The sequence below is a fragment of the Leguminivora glycinivorella genome, chromosome 15, assembly GCF_023078275.1.
Source record: "Leguminivora glycinivorella isolate SPB_JAAS2020 chromosome 15, LegGlyc_1.1, whole genome shotgun sequence".
NCBI classification, from domain to species: Eukaryota; Metazoa; Arthropoda; class Insecta; order Lepidoptera; family Tortricidae; genus Leguminivora; species Leguminivora glycinivorella.
The window spans coordinates 2,828,744-2,849,596 of record NC_062985.1 but is presented as its reverse complement, the minus strand read 5'-3'; the positions used below and the strand labels follow the sequence as shown (position 1 = coordinate 2,849,596).

Genomic DNA, 20,853 nt, shown 5'->3' with positions numbered 1-20,853 from the left:
TCAAATAATAAAATGACACCAAATGCATAGAATTTTTTAGATTAACAGCGACAAAACATATATACTTACAAAAATACCTTTGGAACATACCCCAGTAAAAGAGTTAGCATGATGGATGATTGTTTGTTCACAATATTTACGCGTATATCTGCTTTCCGTACAGACATATATAGGTATAGGTAGTAGACCAATCATAAAGGCTTTTTTTTTTCGCCATTGTTTAACATAGGGAGCCAAAATAATGTGTGGCGGAAATGATGTTCACTATAATATTGACAATCAAAATTCAACTATGATTTTGACAGCTTGTAATTATACATAATTTTACTTCTGTATAGAGTAGGAATAAAAAACATGGTCACATCAACTCGGCCTTAAATTTTTTAGAAATAGTGTTTTGCTGTACCTACCTATTCGAGTGGAAGAAATATTTTTAATTATATTAACTACATTATTGTTTACTTCTAATAATACTGATTGGCACATTTAGTAGATTTTTAAATTAAACCAATTAGAATTAGTTCGCGTTAGAAAGAGACAAAAAGTAGCCTATGTCACTCTCCATCCCTTCAACTATCTCCACTTAAAAAATCACGTCAATTTGCCGTGAAAGACGGACAAACAAATAGACACACACTTTCCCATTTATAATATTAGTATTACTAGAATAAAAAAAAAGACTAGAACCCTGATTACTAGTATACAGGTACTTATACAATCTTTTGAAATTTATGTGACGTCTTAGTTTTATGCGTCGTTAATAAAATCTTATTGAAACTTCATACGTTGTATTCATTGCAATCTCACAAAGATTGCACATGTGGCATCTATTTACCTTGTATATCTGTGGCATATTCCTTGTCATATCCATTACACGCCCGCGGAGCTATGTTTTAGACATTACTTTACCCCGTAATGGGCCTGATTAAATTACGTGACGTACACGTGCATACAATGTGTTTACGGTACACGTGTATACACCGTAGGCGCGAATAACCTGACTTTTTACTAGATAATATTTCAGGTACTGAAAACAGATTTTATTTATTTATTTAAACTTTATTGCACAGTAAAAAATGTACAAAAGGCGAACTTAATGCCAGAAGGCATTCTCTACCAGCTAACCTTTGGGCCAAACAGAGATCTATAAGAGCTTAATAGGTGCAGGAAATATCGCAATGACCAGATATGGAATACCTACTAAATAACCATAAATGATTAAGTATATTATACAGCATATACAACATATTTTGTCCTTTTGCGAGATTTTACATTGCGTATAGTAACCTTTCCATTATCTTTGATACTGATATATAGATTAGCATGGTATGGGCATGTAATGCGGAGGGATGAAAGCGATGTTATAAAACGAGTAGTAAATATGAAGGTGGATGGATACAATGGTAGTGGAAGACCTAAGAAAAGATGGATGGAATGTGTGAACAATGATATGAGAGTGAAAGGTATTAGTATGGAAATGACGGCTGATAGAGAGGAATGGAGGAAGATGATCTGCTGCGCCGACCCCAAATAATGGGAAAAGGGCAAGGGAATGATGACTAATTGATATATTCGATAGTATACGAAAACTTTCTATGTGATGACCGGTCTGGCCTAGCCCGTAGAGACCCTGCCTGCTACGCAGCGGTCGTGGGTTCGAATACCAGTAAGGACATTTATTTGTGTGATGAGTACAGATATTGGTTCTTGTCATGGATATTTTCTATATAAGTATGTATTTATCTATTTAAGTGTATATATCGTCGCCTAGCACTCATAAAGCTTTGCTTAGTTTGGGGCTAGATTAATCTGTGTAAAGTACATACATACATACATACAATCACGCCTGTATCCCGTAAAGGGCTAGGCAGAGCACATGAAACTACTCAAATTTCAGTGCCACTCTTGGCAAATAAGTGGTTGAATGAAAACGAAAACCTATCTGTGTAAAGTGTCCCCCAATATTTATTATTTATGTATCACTGTGTAGGTAAGAAACGAGTAACTAGAAGTAATTTCCTATAAAAGAAGCATAAAGGAATGAGTGAGGGAAGAGTAGTAACTACATCAGTAAATGCGAGTTATTTGTATAGGCATAGTTATAATGACATCTAGCGACAATCACGCGTCAATCACGCATTTAGCGTAAATTATCAGTACTGTTACTTGTCAATAGATGTCGCGACGAACGAAGAGTCTAATGCTCACCAATTTTTAGCTAATATTACAATCTAGTATTAATCAGTATTCTGTTTTCAATTCCTTCTGCTTGTAATATAAGTTGTAAACTTTAACTTCTGATTAGAAGAAACGTCTGCAATCGATGCCGTTAGGCTTAGAATAAATTTAAAAGTGGAAAATGTCTGCCTTGGGTGAGACTTGAACTCAGAGCAGAGTCAGAGGAGTAAGAGTGGGTAGTTGGCAGAGCGCTGGAGTATCGATCCAGAGGCCGTGAGTTCAAGTCTCACCCAAGGCAGACATTTTCCACTGTTAAAATTATTCTAAGTTGTAAACTGTTCTAATATTAACATTTTGGCAAACGAGACACTATTGACACCTAGTATCGAGGAATGGTACTGATAATTCACGCTACTTGACGCGTGATTGACGCGTGATTGTCGCTAGATGTCACTATAACTATGCCTATACAAATAAATCGCATTTACCATCTTTTACTGATGTATGGAGTTAAAACTCTTCCGTTACTTATTCCTTTATGAATAAATAAAAGTAAGCTGCGCATATGCCATGAAATATGTCTAATACTTCGTTAAAATATCGGTAAATTATAATTATTTTAATCTTACAATCAATAATACAATTAATGAATAACAATTCTAATAAAAAACATAGCTATTACAATGTAATTTCCTAAATTGCTTTCTATTAATCAAAGTAATTGATTTAATGTAATCGATGGGAATGTAATTAAGACAAATTGCTTTACTGTTTATTAACTAACAAAATATCAGGGAATGGGTCAATAGCAATCGATCTGAATAATATCAAATTGAAATTGGAAAATATCTGAATGCATTCATAAAAAAATATTTTTATAAAAAATAGTTACATTTAGTCATCTGAAATAATTTCCAGAGTGACTAATTGCCTATACTTATAGTTCACATTGAGCAAAGTAACACCAAAATTAAGAAAAATATCTCGGGATTAGTCACAAAGTAGCTTAACAATCTCATCAGTATGTAAATAACCGAACCATAAAATTAAAATTTAATAAAAAAAACTTCGACCGCGACATAGTTAACCGATTTTCATGAAACATGGCTAAGAACACTCTTGACTAATTAGCTTTCAAACAAATAAAAAACTAAATCTAAATCGGTTCATCAGTTCGGGAGCTATGATGCCACAGACAGACACACACACAGACTGACAGACAAACAGACAAACAGACAGACAGACACGTCAAACGTATAACAAACACCCCGGTGTTTTTGCGTCGGGGGTTAAAAACATCATGATCTAAAAATACACTTTTGACATCATGCTCTAAAATCATACTTTTGACATTGACGAAATTATCATAAATTAAATTATTCTTTTAATCTTTTTTAAAGATCTGAACTGACCTTAAATAACCACTTTACATACTTCCAAAAAGGTGCAACAAGCCCGGTCGGGTAATTCCACGTGTATTAAAGCGAAACTTTAGTCACTAGCGTAGCAACTCTCTGAGTGTGGGGCCGTTACCAGAGCAAATGACGAGCATGTGGGGCCCATACTATAATTACTGTAAAGATTTAAAGCGCATATTTTGACATCTGAAACAAAATTAAATCATAGTACAAGTGGCTTGAATAGTACAAAAAAAACATAACTGACCAAGTTTAAATAAAGCTAAACAACTAGAGAACAAATATTTTTTTTTAAAACGTTTATTCGTCAATAACTTGTAGATCAAAAAAAAAACTTAACTATGAACTTATAAATAAAACTATAACTAAACTAAAACTAACACAAAAAAAACTTAACTATGAAATTATAAATAAAACTATAACTAAACTAAAACTACCTATGAAATTAAACCCTACAAATAAAAAATTGTGTCTAAATCTGAGCCGACCGGTAGGGTGCCCAGAAGGCTGGCAGCATTACCGCGCTAAACGGCAATGCCAATGCGCTGGGCTAGGTAAGCCCCAGCCTTCCGGTCACCCGACGCGTCTATAAGACGTTTAGCCAGCTCCTTAAAAATGCCGTGTGCGCCTTGACCCCACGGCCCAAGCGTCTCTACGCCAAAGGGCTCAAATATGTAGCCGGCGTCGATGGCTGCATATTTGCGCCGCTTAAGATGCTCGGCCGCATCAGCAGCAGCGCCAGCCCTAACCGAGGTCCCTGGAAGATGGGACGGTGCGACGGTGTCCACGCACGTGGCATCCCAGACGAGGGGACGACCCAGCTTCCAAGGAACCAGCGTCATGCCGTCTGGTCTCTTTCCGTCGTCACGCGCTAGACCCGTAGGTTCTAGAACGGACGGCGCTCCGGCGGAGACCAAGGCTCGACGCAGTATGTCGTTAAGGCTTGCGTGGCGTGCCGTGCGGCCGGCACTCTTGGTGCAAGACAGGCCGTGGGTTCCAAACTTGGACACTTCAACGCCGCAATGGCAACGGTGTGGCGTCACGCATGCCGCCCCCAAGCGCAGCGATACAGCGAGCCTAAAGATGCTGCTGGTAAGCAGCACCAATATTGCTGGAAGGGAGTGCCTGCAGCCATGCGCCGGATTCCCACTTTGCACCAGCAAGGAGACGAGCTCGTTCTGCAGGGCTAGTGGCCGTTTCATAGAGATTATCACGTACTAGCATGCAGAGCGGCTCGTCCCATTGATGCTGCGAATGGCGCATCTCGGGCGGGTCTTTGTTGGGGCACGCAGCCTTCCAGCAATCCAGGGCTTCTGTCAAAAAAGGTAAATCGAAATGGTCAGGGTTAATTTTTAGAATTTTGGAACAAATATAATTATTTTATTGTTTATTTTTTATTTTTTATTTGTTCTGTTTCAATTAGTCTATATTATTATATCAACGTACGCGTAAGCTGAAGACCCGGGTTCCATTACCGGCAAGGCCACCTGTAGGCCTAGTCGGGAATGTTTCAATTCATTTTTTTTAAACTAAGTTCATTTCAAATATAAAACATCATGCTCTAAAATCATACTTTTGACATTGACGAAATTATCATAAATTAAATTATTCTTTTAAACTTTCTTAAAGAACTGAACTGACCTTAAATAACCACTTTACACACTTCCACAAAGCCCCTGCAACAAGCCCTGTCGGGTAATTCCACATGTATTAAGGCGAAACTTTAGTCATTAGCGCGGCAACTCTCTAAGTGCGGAGACCGTTACCAGAGCAAATGACGAGCAGGTGGGGCCTAATACTATATAATATATCTTTTATAGACAGAGCGTATATATGGTAAAATAAAACAGATTATTTTACCTTCTTAAATCTAAACAAAAAAACACCCATGACCCAGTGGAACTAGTCCATCGAACATGCTATCAACTTAACATTTTTTTAAATCCGTTCAAACTTTGCACAGTAACTTTAGAGATCATAATAAACAACTTGTGGGACCAATGACGAAATCGCGAAAAAAAATTTGGCTTTTTTTTATATATTCGACTGTCATGATGTCGCTCGTTTCTATGGAACAGTCAAATTTTTTTCTCGATTTCAGCATTGGTCCCATAATAAAAGTAATTCATTATGACCTCAGTTGCATAGTGATTTTTGCAAAGTTTTAATGGTCCTTTTTATTTCACCGTGTATATGATAAAATGAAATATTTCCGCTTCAGTCTTTTCTCTTATACACCAAAGGGCTTTGTTACTCGTCTCCCGTCTCTTGTGACTGCCTGTTTACTGCAGTGTGTACGTGCCTTTATTTTTAAGACCTCAACACACCACCGCATAAAATTATTCTTGATGTAACTACTGAAACTATGCCTTAGTTATGAATTGACAACGTTTCAAAATTTTCAATGTCCCTAAATCGAAAACCATTTCGAGATATACGCTTGTAGATCACATAAATAATTTATTTGATTTTTTTTTCCGTATTTTTTGTATAAGAAATCTTAAAAATAGTTTAAAGGGGAAGTGACATCAAATAGCTGATTTAGAGCTGCCACTATAACAAAAAAATCTTCCATTTGGGATGTCACTTGAGTTTGACAGTGTCACTTATCACAGTTCGTAGCAAAGATATTAAAAATTTCATGGCTTAGTCTATGGTTCGTAGTCATTCACTATTGGTTGACAGTGACACTTAACAGTCAGACATACCGGACTGTTTGAGCTGACTGTTAAAACTTTTTTGTTTTTAATTATTTTGTCGTTTTCTTATGTGTATGAAACAACAGATGTGACGTCATAAAGCTGTGTCTTGACGTTTGTAACTTACGCTCTTTCTGTTCGAAGTAGTAATAAGAAGTGATTTTCTCAATAAAATAGCAGTTTTTGGAAAAATAAAAAAATACGTGTATCTTTTAGTATTGAGTTATTTCAAACCAAACAATAAAAAGTAGTACTAAAAATATGAAATGTTGTCGATTCTGGATTTGTTATAATGTTTGTCTTACCTGCGTTCACGAATAAAGATTATTTTATAATTTTCTAAATGTGCTAAGGAAATATTCTCAAATATGGCGTTGTCTGGCAAGTTCAATTACGCTTGATAAACTGTGGCCGTAGAAGACAAAGTACATAGTTTACACTTGCTAGACGGCCGTATTTGAACAAAGTTTCTAAGATTACGATAAAACTACAATAATGAAATACCGCAATTTAATGAAACTGATAGGTAGAAATCGTCTGGTAAAATAGGTAGTAACTAATTAAAAATATTTTAAGCGGGTTACTCACGTATTAAGTCGATATAGCGTTTGACATGTTTCGATCCAATTTCGAGGACCTTTCTCAAGAGTATCGACCCCGCCTTTATATGTCGAGAGCGCGACGCATACTGCTTACGCATACGCATACGCATGCTGCTTTTTAAATATGTATGAGTCTCACGGGAGTTTTATAGTTAAAATTAGGTAGTAACTTTTTATCAATAAATCAATACATCTGCATCAAAATACAAAACAGAAACTTACTCCGAAAATATACTGCAGGGTTTGCTCAAGATACCCAATGGTGCTTGATAAATGGTCGCCATAGAAGCTGTAGGTACTTTACGCTTGTCGGAAAAGTTTTGAGGAAATATTCCTGTTGCCAGTAAACATTGAAACGTGGTTAATACAGACTGTAGTTTTTAAAATATTAATAATGTTATATGTTGATAATGTCTTTCAGACTGTCAACAATACTTTAGAGTAAATTATGGGGTAAAATAATCCATACTTCCATACTAATATTATAAATGGGAAAGTGTGTGTGTCTGTTTGTTTGTCCGTCTTTCACGGCAAAACGGAGCGACGAATTGACGTGATTTTTTAAGTGGAGATAGTTGAAGGGATGGAGACGTTGGAAAGGTTACTTTGAAAGGTTAATGAATGAGGAAAATGAGTGGAGCAGACATGTACTGGATCACAAACCGATAAATATGGGTACAGTGAGAGAGATATGTATGGATGAGGTAAGAATGGCTGTGAGAAGTATGAAAAATGGAAAATCGGTAGGTCCAGATGATATACCTGGAGAAGTATGGAAGTTGTTGAGTGAGGATGGATGTATGTGGCTGACTTTGTTCTTCAATAAGTTGTTGCATGAAGAAACTATCCCCGATGAATGGTGCGACAGTTTACTGGTGCCCATTTTCAAAAACAAAGGGGATGTACAAGACTGCAAAAACTATAGAGGAATAAAGCTTATGTCACATACAATGAAAATATGGGAAAAAGTGATAGAGAGACGCATCAGAGAAGAGAGTGAAATAACACAAAACCATTTCGGGTTTATGCCGGGAAGAGGTACAGCAGACGCCATTTTTGCACTTCGCCAATTGTGCGAAAAATACAGGCGCGCAAAAAGGAACCTGCATATGGTGTTTGTTGACCTCGAAAAGGCATACGACCGCGTACCCCGAGAGGTTTTGTGGTGGGCTCTGAAAGAGAAATGCGTGCCTGGGAAGTATGTAGAGCTAATTCGGTCAATGTACAGTCGATGTTGTACACGCGTCCGGTCAGCTGCCGGCACCACCGACAGGTTCAGTGTCGCGGTGGGCTTGCACCAGGGATCGGCTCTAAGTCCTTACCTCTTCCTGCTTATTATGGACGCTTTGTCGTGGGACATACAGGAGGAGGTACCCTGGTATATGCTTTTCGCCGATGACATTGTGCTTGTTGGTGAAGACGGGCTCGAGGTACAGAGCAGACTCGAGAAGTGGCGGCAAAAGCTAGAGAATGTTGGCCTGAAGATCAGTAGATCAAAAACAGAACATATGTTCTGTGATTTCGGCGGTCTCTCTGGTTTTGCTGCCATAGAACTCGATGGTATTTTATTGCCGGTCTGCTCCGACTTTAAGTACCTTGGTTCGCTCGTACAGTGCGATGGCGATATCGACCGCGACGTGAAAAACCGTATTAGCACGGGGTGGATGAAATGGCGACAGGTCACGGGAACCATTTGTGACGCCCGGATGCCTCTTCGACTGAAGGGCAAAATTTATAAATCTGTCATCAGACCTGTCGTCATGTATGGATCAGAGTGTTGGGCCCTAAAGGTGACGGATGAAAAGAGATTGCATGTAGCAGAGATGAGAATGTTAAGATGGATGTATGGCGTCACAAGAATGGATAAGATAAAGAATGAGTATATCAGAGGAAGCCAGAAAGTAGCACCGATAGTTGAAAAAGTAAGAGCGAATCGACTATCATGGTATGGACATGTAATGCGGAGGGATGAAAGGCATGTGACGAGAAAGATATTACGAATGAATGTGGAAGGTGGTGGAAGTAACGGGAGGGGAAAACCGAAGAAGAGGTGGATGGACTGTGTGAGACATGATATGGAACTAAAACAAGTTAATGATGAGATGACGAGTGACAGAGATGTATGGAAGAGAAAGACATGCTGCGCTAACCCCAAGTGACTGGGATAAGGGCAAGAGAATGATGATGATGATGATGAGTTGAAGGGATGGAGAGTGACATAGTCTTCTTTTTGTCTCTTTCTAACGCGAGCGAAGCCGCGGGAAATAGCTAGTATGTTAATAAATCGATGACACCTTTATGAACTTTGAACGTAAAACGGGATCCTATTATTAAAGCTCCGCAGTCCGTCCGTCCATCCGTCGGTCTATTTGCCTGTCATCAGGCGGAACCACATAAACCGTGTTGGTTAGATTGACATCACACTGTACCATAGTACAAATTCATAAATGAATTAATTGATAAGTTCGCCATCCATTTTTGCAGATCATAGTACATAAAGCACTGTAAGAGATACACTACTAAAGCTGATTGCATTGGCCATCTTTATTTTTTACCTCTCTTTGATGTCTGGTGGAAAGTAACAGGTGAAACCCAACGATATTTGCCTAAGTAGTTCAACATTGTAAGCTTGAAAGAAAATAGGTCAAACATTTTAGTATTCATTCAAATAATATTAAGATAGAAATAAAGATATTTTACGGTCTACAAAAATAAGATTTCGAAATATAACAAAATATTTATTATAATAAAACCTAATTATAAATTGAAATAGATATCATACACGAATGAAAAAACGATAAGGCCCACTGGTGACCGAGCCGGGAACCCACCGGGAACCAGCCGGGAAACAACTAGACCACCCGCCCGCGCCGCGCGGGTGGTCTAGTGGTAAAGACGTTAGCCGCGTAAACTGAAGACCCGGGTTCGATTCCCGGCTCGGCCACCAGTGGGCCTTGTCGTTTTTTCTTTCGTGTATGATATCTATTTCAATTTATAATTTATATATAGTAGTGTGACTACTTGAAAAAATAACAAATCAAAAAATATTCAATAAAAAAAAATCAGTCGAATTGAGAACCTCCTCCTTTTTTTGAAGTCGGTTAAAAATAATTTTATTTGTTCCCTAGTTGTATAATAAAACCTTTCTACAAAAAATCTAACACCGACTTCAAAAAGGAAGAAATAAAATATTATCAGTATTTTAAGTATTTGCGTTACCGACGGATTTCTTTGAAGTCGGTGCCTAGTAACTGCATCTGTAACTGCAAATGTAAACAACATTTACCCTCTAAAGCTCCTAAACCAACTTTGAGGATAAATGTAATGATTACATCAAAAATTCTTGCCCTAGTGTTTGTCTTATCGCGACTTACCTTATACCATACTCAGTTAAATTACAGGGTGTAAACCTAATACGGGCATATCTCTTAACGGTGGTCAGTATAGGACATAAAGAATACAAATACAAACAAAATACAAATAATTGATTATTATATTTATTACTTACTAGCTTTTGCCCGCGGCTTCGCTCGCGTTAGAAAGAGAAAAAAAGTAGCCTATGTTACTCTCCATCCCTTCAACTATTTCCACTTAGAAAATCACGTCAATTCATCGCTCCGTTTTAGCCGTGAAAGACGGACAAACAAACAGACACACCCACTTTCCCATTTATAATATTAGTATGGATAAGTGTACAGTGGTTATTCTTAAATACCTACTAAGAAATTTAATAAGGGATGATTTACTCGTATACAAAATGTCTGACCTAGGAACGTACCTAGTTAGATAACTTTTACTTAAAATTTAAATAAACATTTTATCCATCCACTAACGGTTAGTGTATGGATAAAAAAAAATATTTATTTAAATTTTAGGTTAGTGACTAACCTAACCACAAAAAGAAAATTTTGAAATAGCCCCCGACCGCGACATAGTAGACCGATTTTCACGAAACATGGCTAAGAATACTTCCGACTAACTCAGCTTTCAGACAAAAAAAAATAAAACTAAATCGGTTCATCCGTTCGGGAGCTACGATGCCACAGACAGACACACACAGACAGACAGACAGACAAACAGACAAACAGACAGACAGACACGACAAACTTATAACACCCCGTTGTTTTTGCGTCGGGGGTTAAAAATAATTCAGCCCGCAATATAACGCAAACACACTCGCGTTAAATGTTCGTTGACCGTTGTCATTGACTGTCAAATAATGGAAATTTTTAAAAACTTCATTATGGGTGCAAATGAAGGGTAAGGTACAGTGGGGAATATCTCGACTGGGGGGCAAATGTATCCATTGTTTTCATGTTTAACAATGTTTGCATTATTAAGTAGGCGTGTTCAGTGGATACACGTAGAACTCAACATCATAGTGTAATAATGGAAAATATGGATTAATTACAATTGAACCCCAGTCGAGATTTGCCCCGCTGTACCTTAACTCAAAAACACTTCTCATTTAATGACAATCATAACACTAATGAATTATATGCCTGGTTTCATTTATCGCCCGTATTACGTTTACACGCTGTATATTAATGAGAAAATTGATATTCAAACAGTAACGAAGTTACACATAGGAAGCTCCCGGATTAGATTTAACGACTTTATTTAGCCAAGGAATCCCGCCCTCTACCGGGGGCCCATCGAATTAGAATATAAATTGAACTCTTTATAAACATTTATAATTTGCATTTAAGAGGCAGCGAGTTTGTGAAATATGGACAGTGAAGATGGAAAATTTAGAATATATTGTGTCTGATATGTAAATGGGTAGTGAAAAATAGGATATTGAATATATTTTAAATTTATCTTATGATGTAAAAGTAGAAGGTATGTATGTCGCTTTAAAATTGAAGCAGACGGTAATTTTAAGTTTATTACTCGTTAAAACCGAAATAAATTACACATATGAAAGAAAAAGTGACCAAGGCCTCCAGTGCCTGAGGCTGGAATCGAACCAGCGCACCCTGAAATCGCGGCAGATGCCTATTTCTGCTCGGCCACCCAGGTCACAGCTGCTGAGGTCGAAATTATCTCTCATATGAGTAATCTATACAAGGACTCGTAGCGCCCTCTGACCATCCCTAGGGTATGGTTCTTGCCCCCCATCACCCATGTGAACCAAACTCAGGTTGGTTTCAACACAGCTCGTGAGATGGCGCTGCTAAATCAATTCTAATTAACACAAGTCAAATTATATTCTATCGAAAATATGAGATCATATGAGAGATAATTTCGACCTCAGCAGCTGTGACCTGGGTGGCCGAGCGGAAATAGGCATCTGCCGCGATTGCAGGGTACGCTGGTTCGATTCCAGCCTCAGGCACTGGAGGCCTTGGTCACTTTTTCTTTCATATGTGTAATTTATTTCGGTTTTAATTTATATATATAGTGGTGTGACTACTTTAAGATAGCACAAGTTGAAATATTTTCAAAAGAATATAATTTGACTTGTGTTAATTAGAATTTATTACTCGTATATAAAGGTAACTTTTTTTGCCTTTCCCAAAGGTTTATAGGTAGAAAATGCCTTTCGCCTATTGGTTTCTTTGTTCAATAAAAATTAAATAAATAACGTTGTAACCAATCATTAATACAGTAAAAGACATCAGAAGATAGCTGATGGAAGTTAACTATTGGAAGAAGGAAGGAAGAATGGAAGAAGTTATCAAAATCGATGCTCTAACTTCATAGTTACCTAGTACAAGGTACCTACTTATCAAAATTAAATAAGAAACTTAGACTTATATTGACCGGGATATAGACCGTGATTACCTTTTTGATTTTTGTCGAGCGTCCGATATTGCGATGCAGTTGCATGGATGGATGTCAAAGTTTCGTAGACAGCGCGCGATCTACCCTCCTTCGCGCGCGTCGGCTGCGTTCACTTTCAGCGTTACCACTGGCCGCATTCACACTCGATGGCCGTGAATCATTCAAAACTCTTAAATAAGAAACATTTTGTGATAAAGCTGTGCAAATCTCGACAGGGGGCAATTGTAACTGATCAATTTCTTTCCATAATTACACTATGATCTTGAGTTCTATATGTATCCACTGAACACGCCTACCATTATATAACCGGTGGACACTCTATTAACATTATAAAACATTGAACAAACCTACTAAATAGTTACATTTGCCCCCCAGTCGAGATTCGCCCCGCTGTGCCTTACTGATAATGAAAAATAACTTTATAAGTTCAACTTTTAAGATCATATTTAATAAGTATTAATTATGACGAAGACTGACGGGAAACAGTTAATGATAAGAGAAATGGTACTTAAGTAATAAAATATGTCGGTTATTTCGCTTATCAAGCTTCCTGTGTTTCATTTTATGAAGCAATATCTGGGCGACCGAGCTTCGCTCGGCTGTATTGTATTATATCACGTCTTTAGATAAAAAAAAACTCTTACAAATACAAAAAAAAACTTTATTTTTGGCCGGGATTCGAAACCCTGACACCTGCGATGTGTTTGCGAACATTAGACCGACCTCTTAAGACTGAGCTACACCCAGCCCTTGCGCAGTCGGCGAAATTTACGACCATACTTTGCGTTTACTAACGCGAAAGAAAAACGCATGAAAACTCGAAAATTCGCGTTTTCCGTGATCTAAGGCTAAAGTAGGTCGATTTTTCACCCCCGAAAACTCCCACATAATAAATTTCAGCGAAATCGTTAGAGCGGTTTCCGAGATCGTCGGTATATATAAAGGTGTACCCTTGTTTCGCAAACAAACTTTTCATCGAATATCAATTTCGCTGATTCGTTTCAAAGTACTTCAAATAGCAGAACTACAAAACATCTCAAATCATTTATTCGACGTATTATTACAAAACTTTCTCATTTGTCGTACTTCACATTTAATAGATTTTTCTATTATGGGAAACTTCAAATTGTCGATTTTATCGTGGCACATCACATACGTCCACAATTAAACTATGACTATTGGCTTAAATCCTATATTAGAGTACCAGTAGGTTTAGGTTAGGTTAGAAATGCGATGCTATAAAACGATGAACGGCTTTTAAAGTAGGTTTAGGTCAGGTTAGAATTTGTGACCACACACAAAAACAACCAGTTTACAGAGTAGGTTTAGGTTAGGTTAGAACTGCGACCTACACGACAACGAATGGCTTTTAAATTAGGTTAGGTTAGAACTGTGACCACGCTCAAAAACAAATAGTTTGTAGAGTAGGTTTAGGTTAGGTTCGACCTGTGATTTACACAGAAACAAAAACGTATTGCAGAGTAGGTTTAGGTCCAGTTAGAATTGCGACCCTACACATCAACGAACGGTCTATACATATAGTAGGTTTAAGTTAGGTTAGAACTGTGACCACACCCAAAAACAAACAGTTTACAAAGTAGGTTTAGGTTAGGTTAGAACTGTGATCACACAGAAATAAACGGCTTGCAGAGTTGGTTTAGGTTAGGTTAGAACTGCGACCCTACACAACAACGAACCTTTTTAGGGTTCCGTAGTCAACTAGGAACCCTTATAGTTTCGCCATGTCTGTCTATCCGTCTGTCTGTCCGTCCGTCCGTCCGTCCGTCCGTCCGTCCGTCCGTCCGTCCGTCCGTCCGTCCGTCCGTCCGTCCGTCCGTCCGTCCTACCGTCCGTCCGTCCGTCCGTCCGTCCGTCCGTCCGTCCGTCCGCGGATAATCTCAGTAACCGTTAGCACTAGAAAGCTGAAATTTGGTACTAATATGTATATCACGCCAACAGAGTGCAAAAATAAAAAACCGGCCAAAAGCGTGTCGGGCCACGCTCAGTGTAGGGTTCCGTAGTTTTCCGTATTTTTCTCAAAAACTACTGAACCTATCAAGTTCAAAACAATTTTCCTAGAAAGTCTTTGTAAAGTTCTACTTTTGTGATTTTTTTCATATTTTTTAGAATAGAATAGAATAGAATAGAAAAAGTTTTATTCGTAAACACACACAGACAATAAACAATATTTATGAATGACATAGGAGAATAAAGTGCCACGAAACGGCCTCACCTCAGCATATTGCTGGCGACTTCCAGCGCTGGTCTTCCGGTGAGACCATTAAGTGAGAAAAAAATGAAAAAAAAAAAAATCAGCCCCCACTTTACATGTAGGGGGGGTACCCTAATAAAACATTTTTTTCCAATTTTTATTTTTGCACTTTGTTGGCGTGATTGATATACATATTGGTACCAAATTTCAGCTTTCTAGTGCTCACGGTTACTGAGATTATCCGCGGACGGACGGACGGACGGACGGACGGACGGACAGACAGACATGGCGAAACTATAAGGGTTCCTAGTTGACTACGGAACCCTAAAAATGGAAAGTGGGGGCTGATATTTTTTTTCATTTCAACCCTAACGTGTGATATATTGTTGGATAGGTATTGAAAAATAAATAAGGGTTTGCTAAGATTGTTTTTTGATGATATTAATATTTTTGGAAATAATCGCTCCTAAAGGAAAAAAAAAGTGCGCCCCCCCTCTAACTTTTGAACCATATGTTTAAAAAATATAAAAAAAAAGTAGAACTTTATAAATACTTTCTAGGAAAATTGTTTTGAACTTGATACTTAGGTTCAGTAGTGTTTGAGAAAAATACGGAAAACTACGGAACCCTACACTGAGCGTGGCCCGACACGCTCTTGGTCGGTTTTTTAAAAGTAGGTTTAGGTTAGGTTACCAAAAAAGTTATCAAGTCGATAAAGTTCGTTCGTCCCTTTCTATCACACCAACACGTAGAAAAGACTAACAAACTTTATCGGCTTGATAACTTTAGTGGACGTTTATGAATAAGGGGGTACTAAGAGAAGACATATATAGGGCCAATTTTATCATAAGGACTATTCATTCCGTCTACAAGCATTTTTTTGTTTTGTGACGCACACAATTTATCCACAATTTAATTATTGTTTTTTTTTTTTTTAATTTAATTTAATTTTTTGTGTGGTGACGGGTTAAGAATTTCACCACCCCCTTTCTTCCCGTGGGTGTCGTAGAAGGCGACTGTGGGATATGGGTTAAAGTGTGGCGTAGGCGAGAGGCTGGCAACCTGTCACTGCAATGTCACACTTTCGTTTTCTATCGAACCCTTTTTTTGCCAAGAGTGGCACTGAAACTTGAGTAGTTTCATGTGCTCTGCCTACCCCTTCATGGGATACAGGCGTGATTGTATGTATGTATGTACATGTACAATTTATTATTCTTGGCGATTGTTTACAAATAAATAATTATATTCTCGTGGACGACATAGGCCCTAGGTCAAAATTAGCCACACTGACTACCTATAGTGAAAAATCAAACTTAACCACAGCTTATTTTTTGCCAAATCAGATTTATCACTTTTTCAAATTACAATTTTACACCAGCGCCTTAACATTCACGGTAGCAACAGCGACGTTCTACTAATACGTTATAAATATTCATAGTCATAAGTAGCTCCGAAGCTATCGAACGTTTACTGCCACCATTCTTAATAGACCCCCCGACACTTCTACCGGTACCCTCATAACCTCCTTCTTGAAGTGAACTCGAGGGGAAACGTAGGTCAAGTTCAACTGGCCAGCTATACATGCTCGGGCGGCTATTCCGATACACATTATACGATATTTCAATACTGTATTTATATTTCCTTCGGGAAGGGGATCTGTATGCAGTTTCTGATCGGTTATTTTTGACGGTTTTGTGTCGAATGTTGATTGAGTTAGTCCAATTCGCGAAATGTATTAAAGCCGTTACAATGTGCCTTAGTAGTAATGTAATAATGTAAAGTAAATACGTTCTCGGATAATATTTTTCCATGTATGGCCACAAAAAGAAATGTGTTTTATCGAGATTACATACCGCAAAAAATAAGCATTGATCATTTGAACAATATCATACATGTCTGATACATTGGAAGCAAACAGAGTAGAACAGCTACACCACTTGGTTTTTATACCGCCTGAAATATGGGAAAAGAACTTTAGAGAATTACTGCCAGCGACTGCCAGTGGTTGGCCTGGTAACATCGTGTAATAGCGCGTATTTTGCGCTGGCATTATGTGTGTTTCAAACATTGATCGAAAAATGACCGTTGCATTGCATTGCATCCCAACCCATCGACGATGCAACGTATTTCTCCATTAATACCTATGATAAATTTTACTTGTCGGTTGCTTTAAATATCCATACGGGGAATATTATTATCGCTCAGAAGTACGTAAAGCATATTTAATATTAAATGACAAACTTTGATCTTCAAGCCATGGTCGTGTCACATATAAATGTCTATTTACATGTATTGTAAATAATTACACTTATTTAGCCCTCAGATATTCTAAAAATCCTAATATATCATCCTAAATATTAAAAATAATATTGGTAGCTAGAGACACTAATTTAAGACATGTGTTGAACTTATGAACTATACTGTTGCACTTTGGTTGATTTTAAGAATGCGTCCATACCAGACCTCGGACACTGGCGAGCAAATATATGAAAGAGGCACGTTCCTAACACACAGTCTAAGCTCGTGTAGGTGAACGCGTACTATGCTTGTATGAGTGAAATATGACAGGTCGACTGTTCGCGTTTTTGACAGGCAGTAACTGTGAGGTAACCGAGAGGGGGTGGGCAGCACTTTCAGCGGGGAGCAGGAGTGGCCATACTGTACGCTATTACTCTTTATGATACTGCGTCCATACTTACTCGCGTTTTCCACAAAACGGCCAGTCTGTTATAAGCTGTGCCGTAATGTACAAAGTCATCTCATCAAAGAGGCTCTATAAATGAGATCGCTTCCGTAATTCCTCCCAAATTCCTTCCCCCTCCACGCATCAATTCGTTGCCAGAAAATTGATGGAATAAGAATGTCCCTGATATTTTTACTGATCGGCAGTTTCCTTTTCCTGTTATCGGGTTTTCCGTTCTTTATGGTTTATTAATATGTCTTAATAAGACTTGGAGGGTAAACAAAGGCTTGGGAGAGCGATGTTTTACAATTGTAGTAATAAATAAAATGGCGCCGAAAACCTATTGTTTACTTAAGAGTGCTTTTACATTTCGGTGTGGAGCTCGGCGCTCAAACTGCAAGCGAACGTTTGGATATCAAGTGAAAGTGTGAGTAGTAGTTATTTGTTATACAAGGGGGCAAAGTTGTATTTTAACGCCGAGTGTGGAATTGAAAAACGAGCAAGTGAAAGGATTCTATAGTTGAACCACGAGCGAAGCGAGTGGTTCGAGAATAGAATCCTGAACTTGCGAGTTTCTTAACACACTAGAAGTAAAATACATTTGCACCCGAGTTTAACACAAAACTTTTCCCCTCACTATAGCGAGGAAACTGCAACGCAAAAACTGCGTTTATCACTGCTTCCAGTAGTTTCACAGGTGGTAAATCATCTTTATTACTAGATTCACCTACATTTATCAATTTTAAAGCAGTTAATTTGACTTTATTCAAGGTCAAATTACTTTACTCACTAGTGGATAAAATGCGTTTTTACTCATTGGTATTAAAGGACAAAACACGTGTTTCCGAGCTAGTGAGGGGAAAAGAACATTTTATTATACCTATAGTATGTAACATATTAATGTAACATACTTTAGCACTTTCCCTGCTTGGTCTAACCACTCACATGCTTCCACACTTCATTGAAATTTTTGACTAATTTTATGTCGAAGCAAGTTAGAGCGCCTTTTATGAAAATCTAAATCACGTGAGTAGCTAACAAATTCTGAGAAAATTCTAAAGAGTTCTACAGTGGCCTAGGGTTCCAATTGGTTGACTGTACGGATGTATATCTGGATTCCTAAAGTTTTTTCTCCGATTTTTAGATCGCCTAATATTTTTTGGCAGAATGATCATTTGGCCTAATTTAAATGTCCTAATATTGTTTCGCCTAACGCCGTTAAAACCCACTTTTTTAGAAGCGATTCGGATTTGTGTGAGGTCACGGTTCTAACCTAACCTAAACCTACCTTTCTAACAGCGAATCGGTTCTGGGTAATGTCATTTTTGGGGCAAAATTTAAATTATGCCAAATGATCGTTAGGCCAAAAGAGCGTTAGGCATTTCATAATTCGGCCAAATGAGTTAGGCCAAGTGATTTTCGAACAAACGTCATTAGGAATGTAGAGGTAGTCCCGACTGTACTTAGTAATTTTGCCTAGGTTTGGGTTTGGTCGTGAAGTTAGGGTATAAGATTATACAATACAATACAATACAATACAATACTCTTATATGCTCTCGATTATATGCTCTAAACAGAACTAAAAATGAAATATTACCACTAGTTTTAGACCAAACTCTAAAGAGATATGCCTCTTCTAGCATGGAAACGGACTCAAAGTTATATTGTGTCCACAATGGCATATTCATTGCAGAAATACCTAATAAAAAATTACTTATTAATCTGTAATTTATCACAGGCAGTATCAGCATAGTACTAGATAAATACGCTATTTAAAAACACATTACAATTTCAAAACTGTATTATTGTTTTGATATTCACATCAGTATCTCATTCGAACCAATAAACTATATAGTGCGACTCTGCGAGAGAAAGAGTGATATCCAATCAATTTCTTATGAGTAAATATTTGAATACGGCTCTTTGTATGTTTCGATAACGTTATCAATGATGTACTTATTGATCGAATAGCAGGTTGTGGATTAAAAGACAAGTGACATATTGATTGGGTGTACATAAAAAATATTATATTTAAAACATTTTTTAAAGGAGAGAAAATGGCTAGCTTCTGTTTTATTTCATAAAATTTGTTTTTCAATTAATCAACCTATTGGAAATCTTGACTGTTTATTTATTTTTATAATAAAATGACGACTTATTTTACCTTAAACGAATTGTTTAATCAAACTTTAAAAAAAAAATCAAATATTTTAGATCCCTGGCATCAATAAGTTATACTTTAGGAACTGTCATTTCAAAAGCAGAAGTTAACAAATCAATCGTAACTCAGCGGTGAAGTTCTCTAATTTGAATTTATCAATATCAATAAATAATCAATAAATAAAATTAAATAAAAACATGACTTTTATTACTTTACAACATTAAAAATACTTATGAAATACACATTACACTGACACAAAAGTTTTATCTTACGCTGCTATTAAAGATAGCAATTTACTACCCTTCACAATATCGTTCACGTTTTCTGAAACATTTTCTTCGTTCGTTGCTTCTACTTGTTCAGATTTTGCTGGTACAGTATTGGAGCCATCAGAGCCATTGTCAGTATTCTCGCCAGGGTTTTCACCAGTACCATTGTCAGTATTTTCGCCAGGGTTTTCGCCTGTTCCATTATCTGTGGTAGTCTCAGGCTCCTTTGGTTCCTCCGGAGTCTCAGTACCTGTTTCAGGTGTCTCACCTGGAGCTTCTGTTGTATTATTGGGTGCTTCAGTAGGTGCTACCGTTGTTGTCGCAGCTTTTAATTCAGCTACTTCGTCTTGTAATCTCCCTTTCTGTCCTGATAAAGCTAACGTTGACACGAACAGACAGAAGCAAAGAAGACTGAGGAACACTATTAACTTGTTGTTCAACATCCATCCTAAAGTCTGTTCGGTGTAATATCTACAATTCATTTTGATTTTTTGACAAAAAACACTTCACTGTCGGAGTGGTTTGCGCGTTGTGATATCGACTGATTTTTCTTATCGTAGCCTTTTACATATATCCAGTAGATACCAGCTTATCGACTAGGTATTTAGTTTATTGGAAATTATATTCAAGAACGTAGGGCATTGGGCTTGGTATTGTATGAACGTGTAAAGTAATATTGATAATATTGGAAATGGTGATCCAAGTGTATTGCTAAAAAGCAGTATTATCTGTATGATTCATAATTCATATTTTCATAGATTTTAGTGTTATTCATATTATTCTGAAATATTTTTAGTAACATTTTATTTCGTTAAGTACTAGCAAGGACATATACCGGGACTGG

General features: G+C 37.5%; 1 protein-coding gene across 1 annotated transcript; it reads right to left on the bottom strand.

Annotated features, from left to right (window-relative positions):
- Positions 1-19,930: 19,930 nt before the first annotated feature.
- LOC125233966 lies at positions 19,931-20,567 on the bottom strand. The gene has a single exon (XM_048140137.1). It carries the CDS (start codon positions 20,489-20,491, stop codon positions 20,009-20,011), a length of 483 nt encoding a protein of 160 aa, XP_047996094.1. The 5' UTR covers positions 20,492-20,567; the 3' UTR covers positions 19,931-20,008.
- Between the last annotated feature and the right edge of the window lie 286 nt (positions 20,568-20,853).

Coding starts and splice junctions, on each gene's coding strand:
- LOC125233966 (XM_048140137.1), bottom strand. CDS start 20,491: ATGAATTGTAGATATTACACCGAACAGACTTTAGGATGGATGTTGAAC.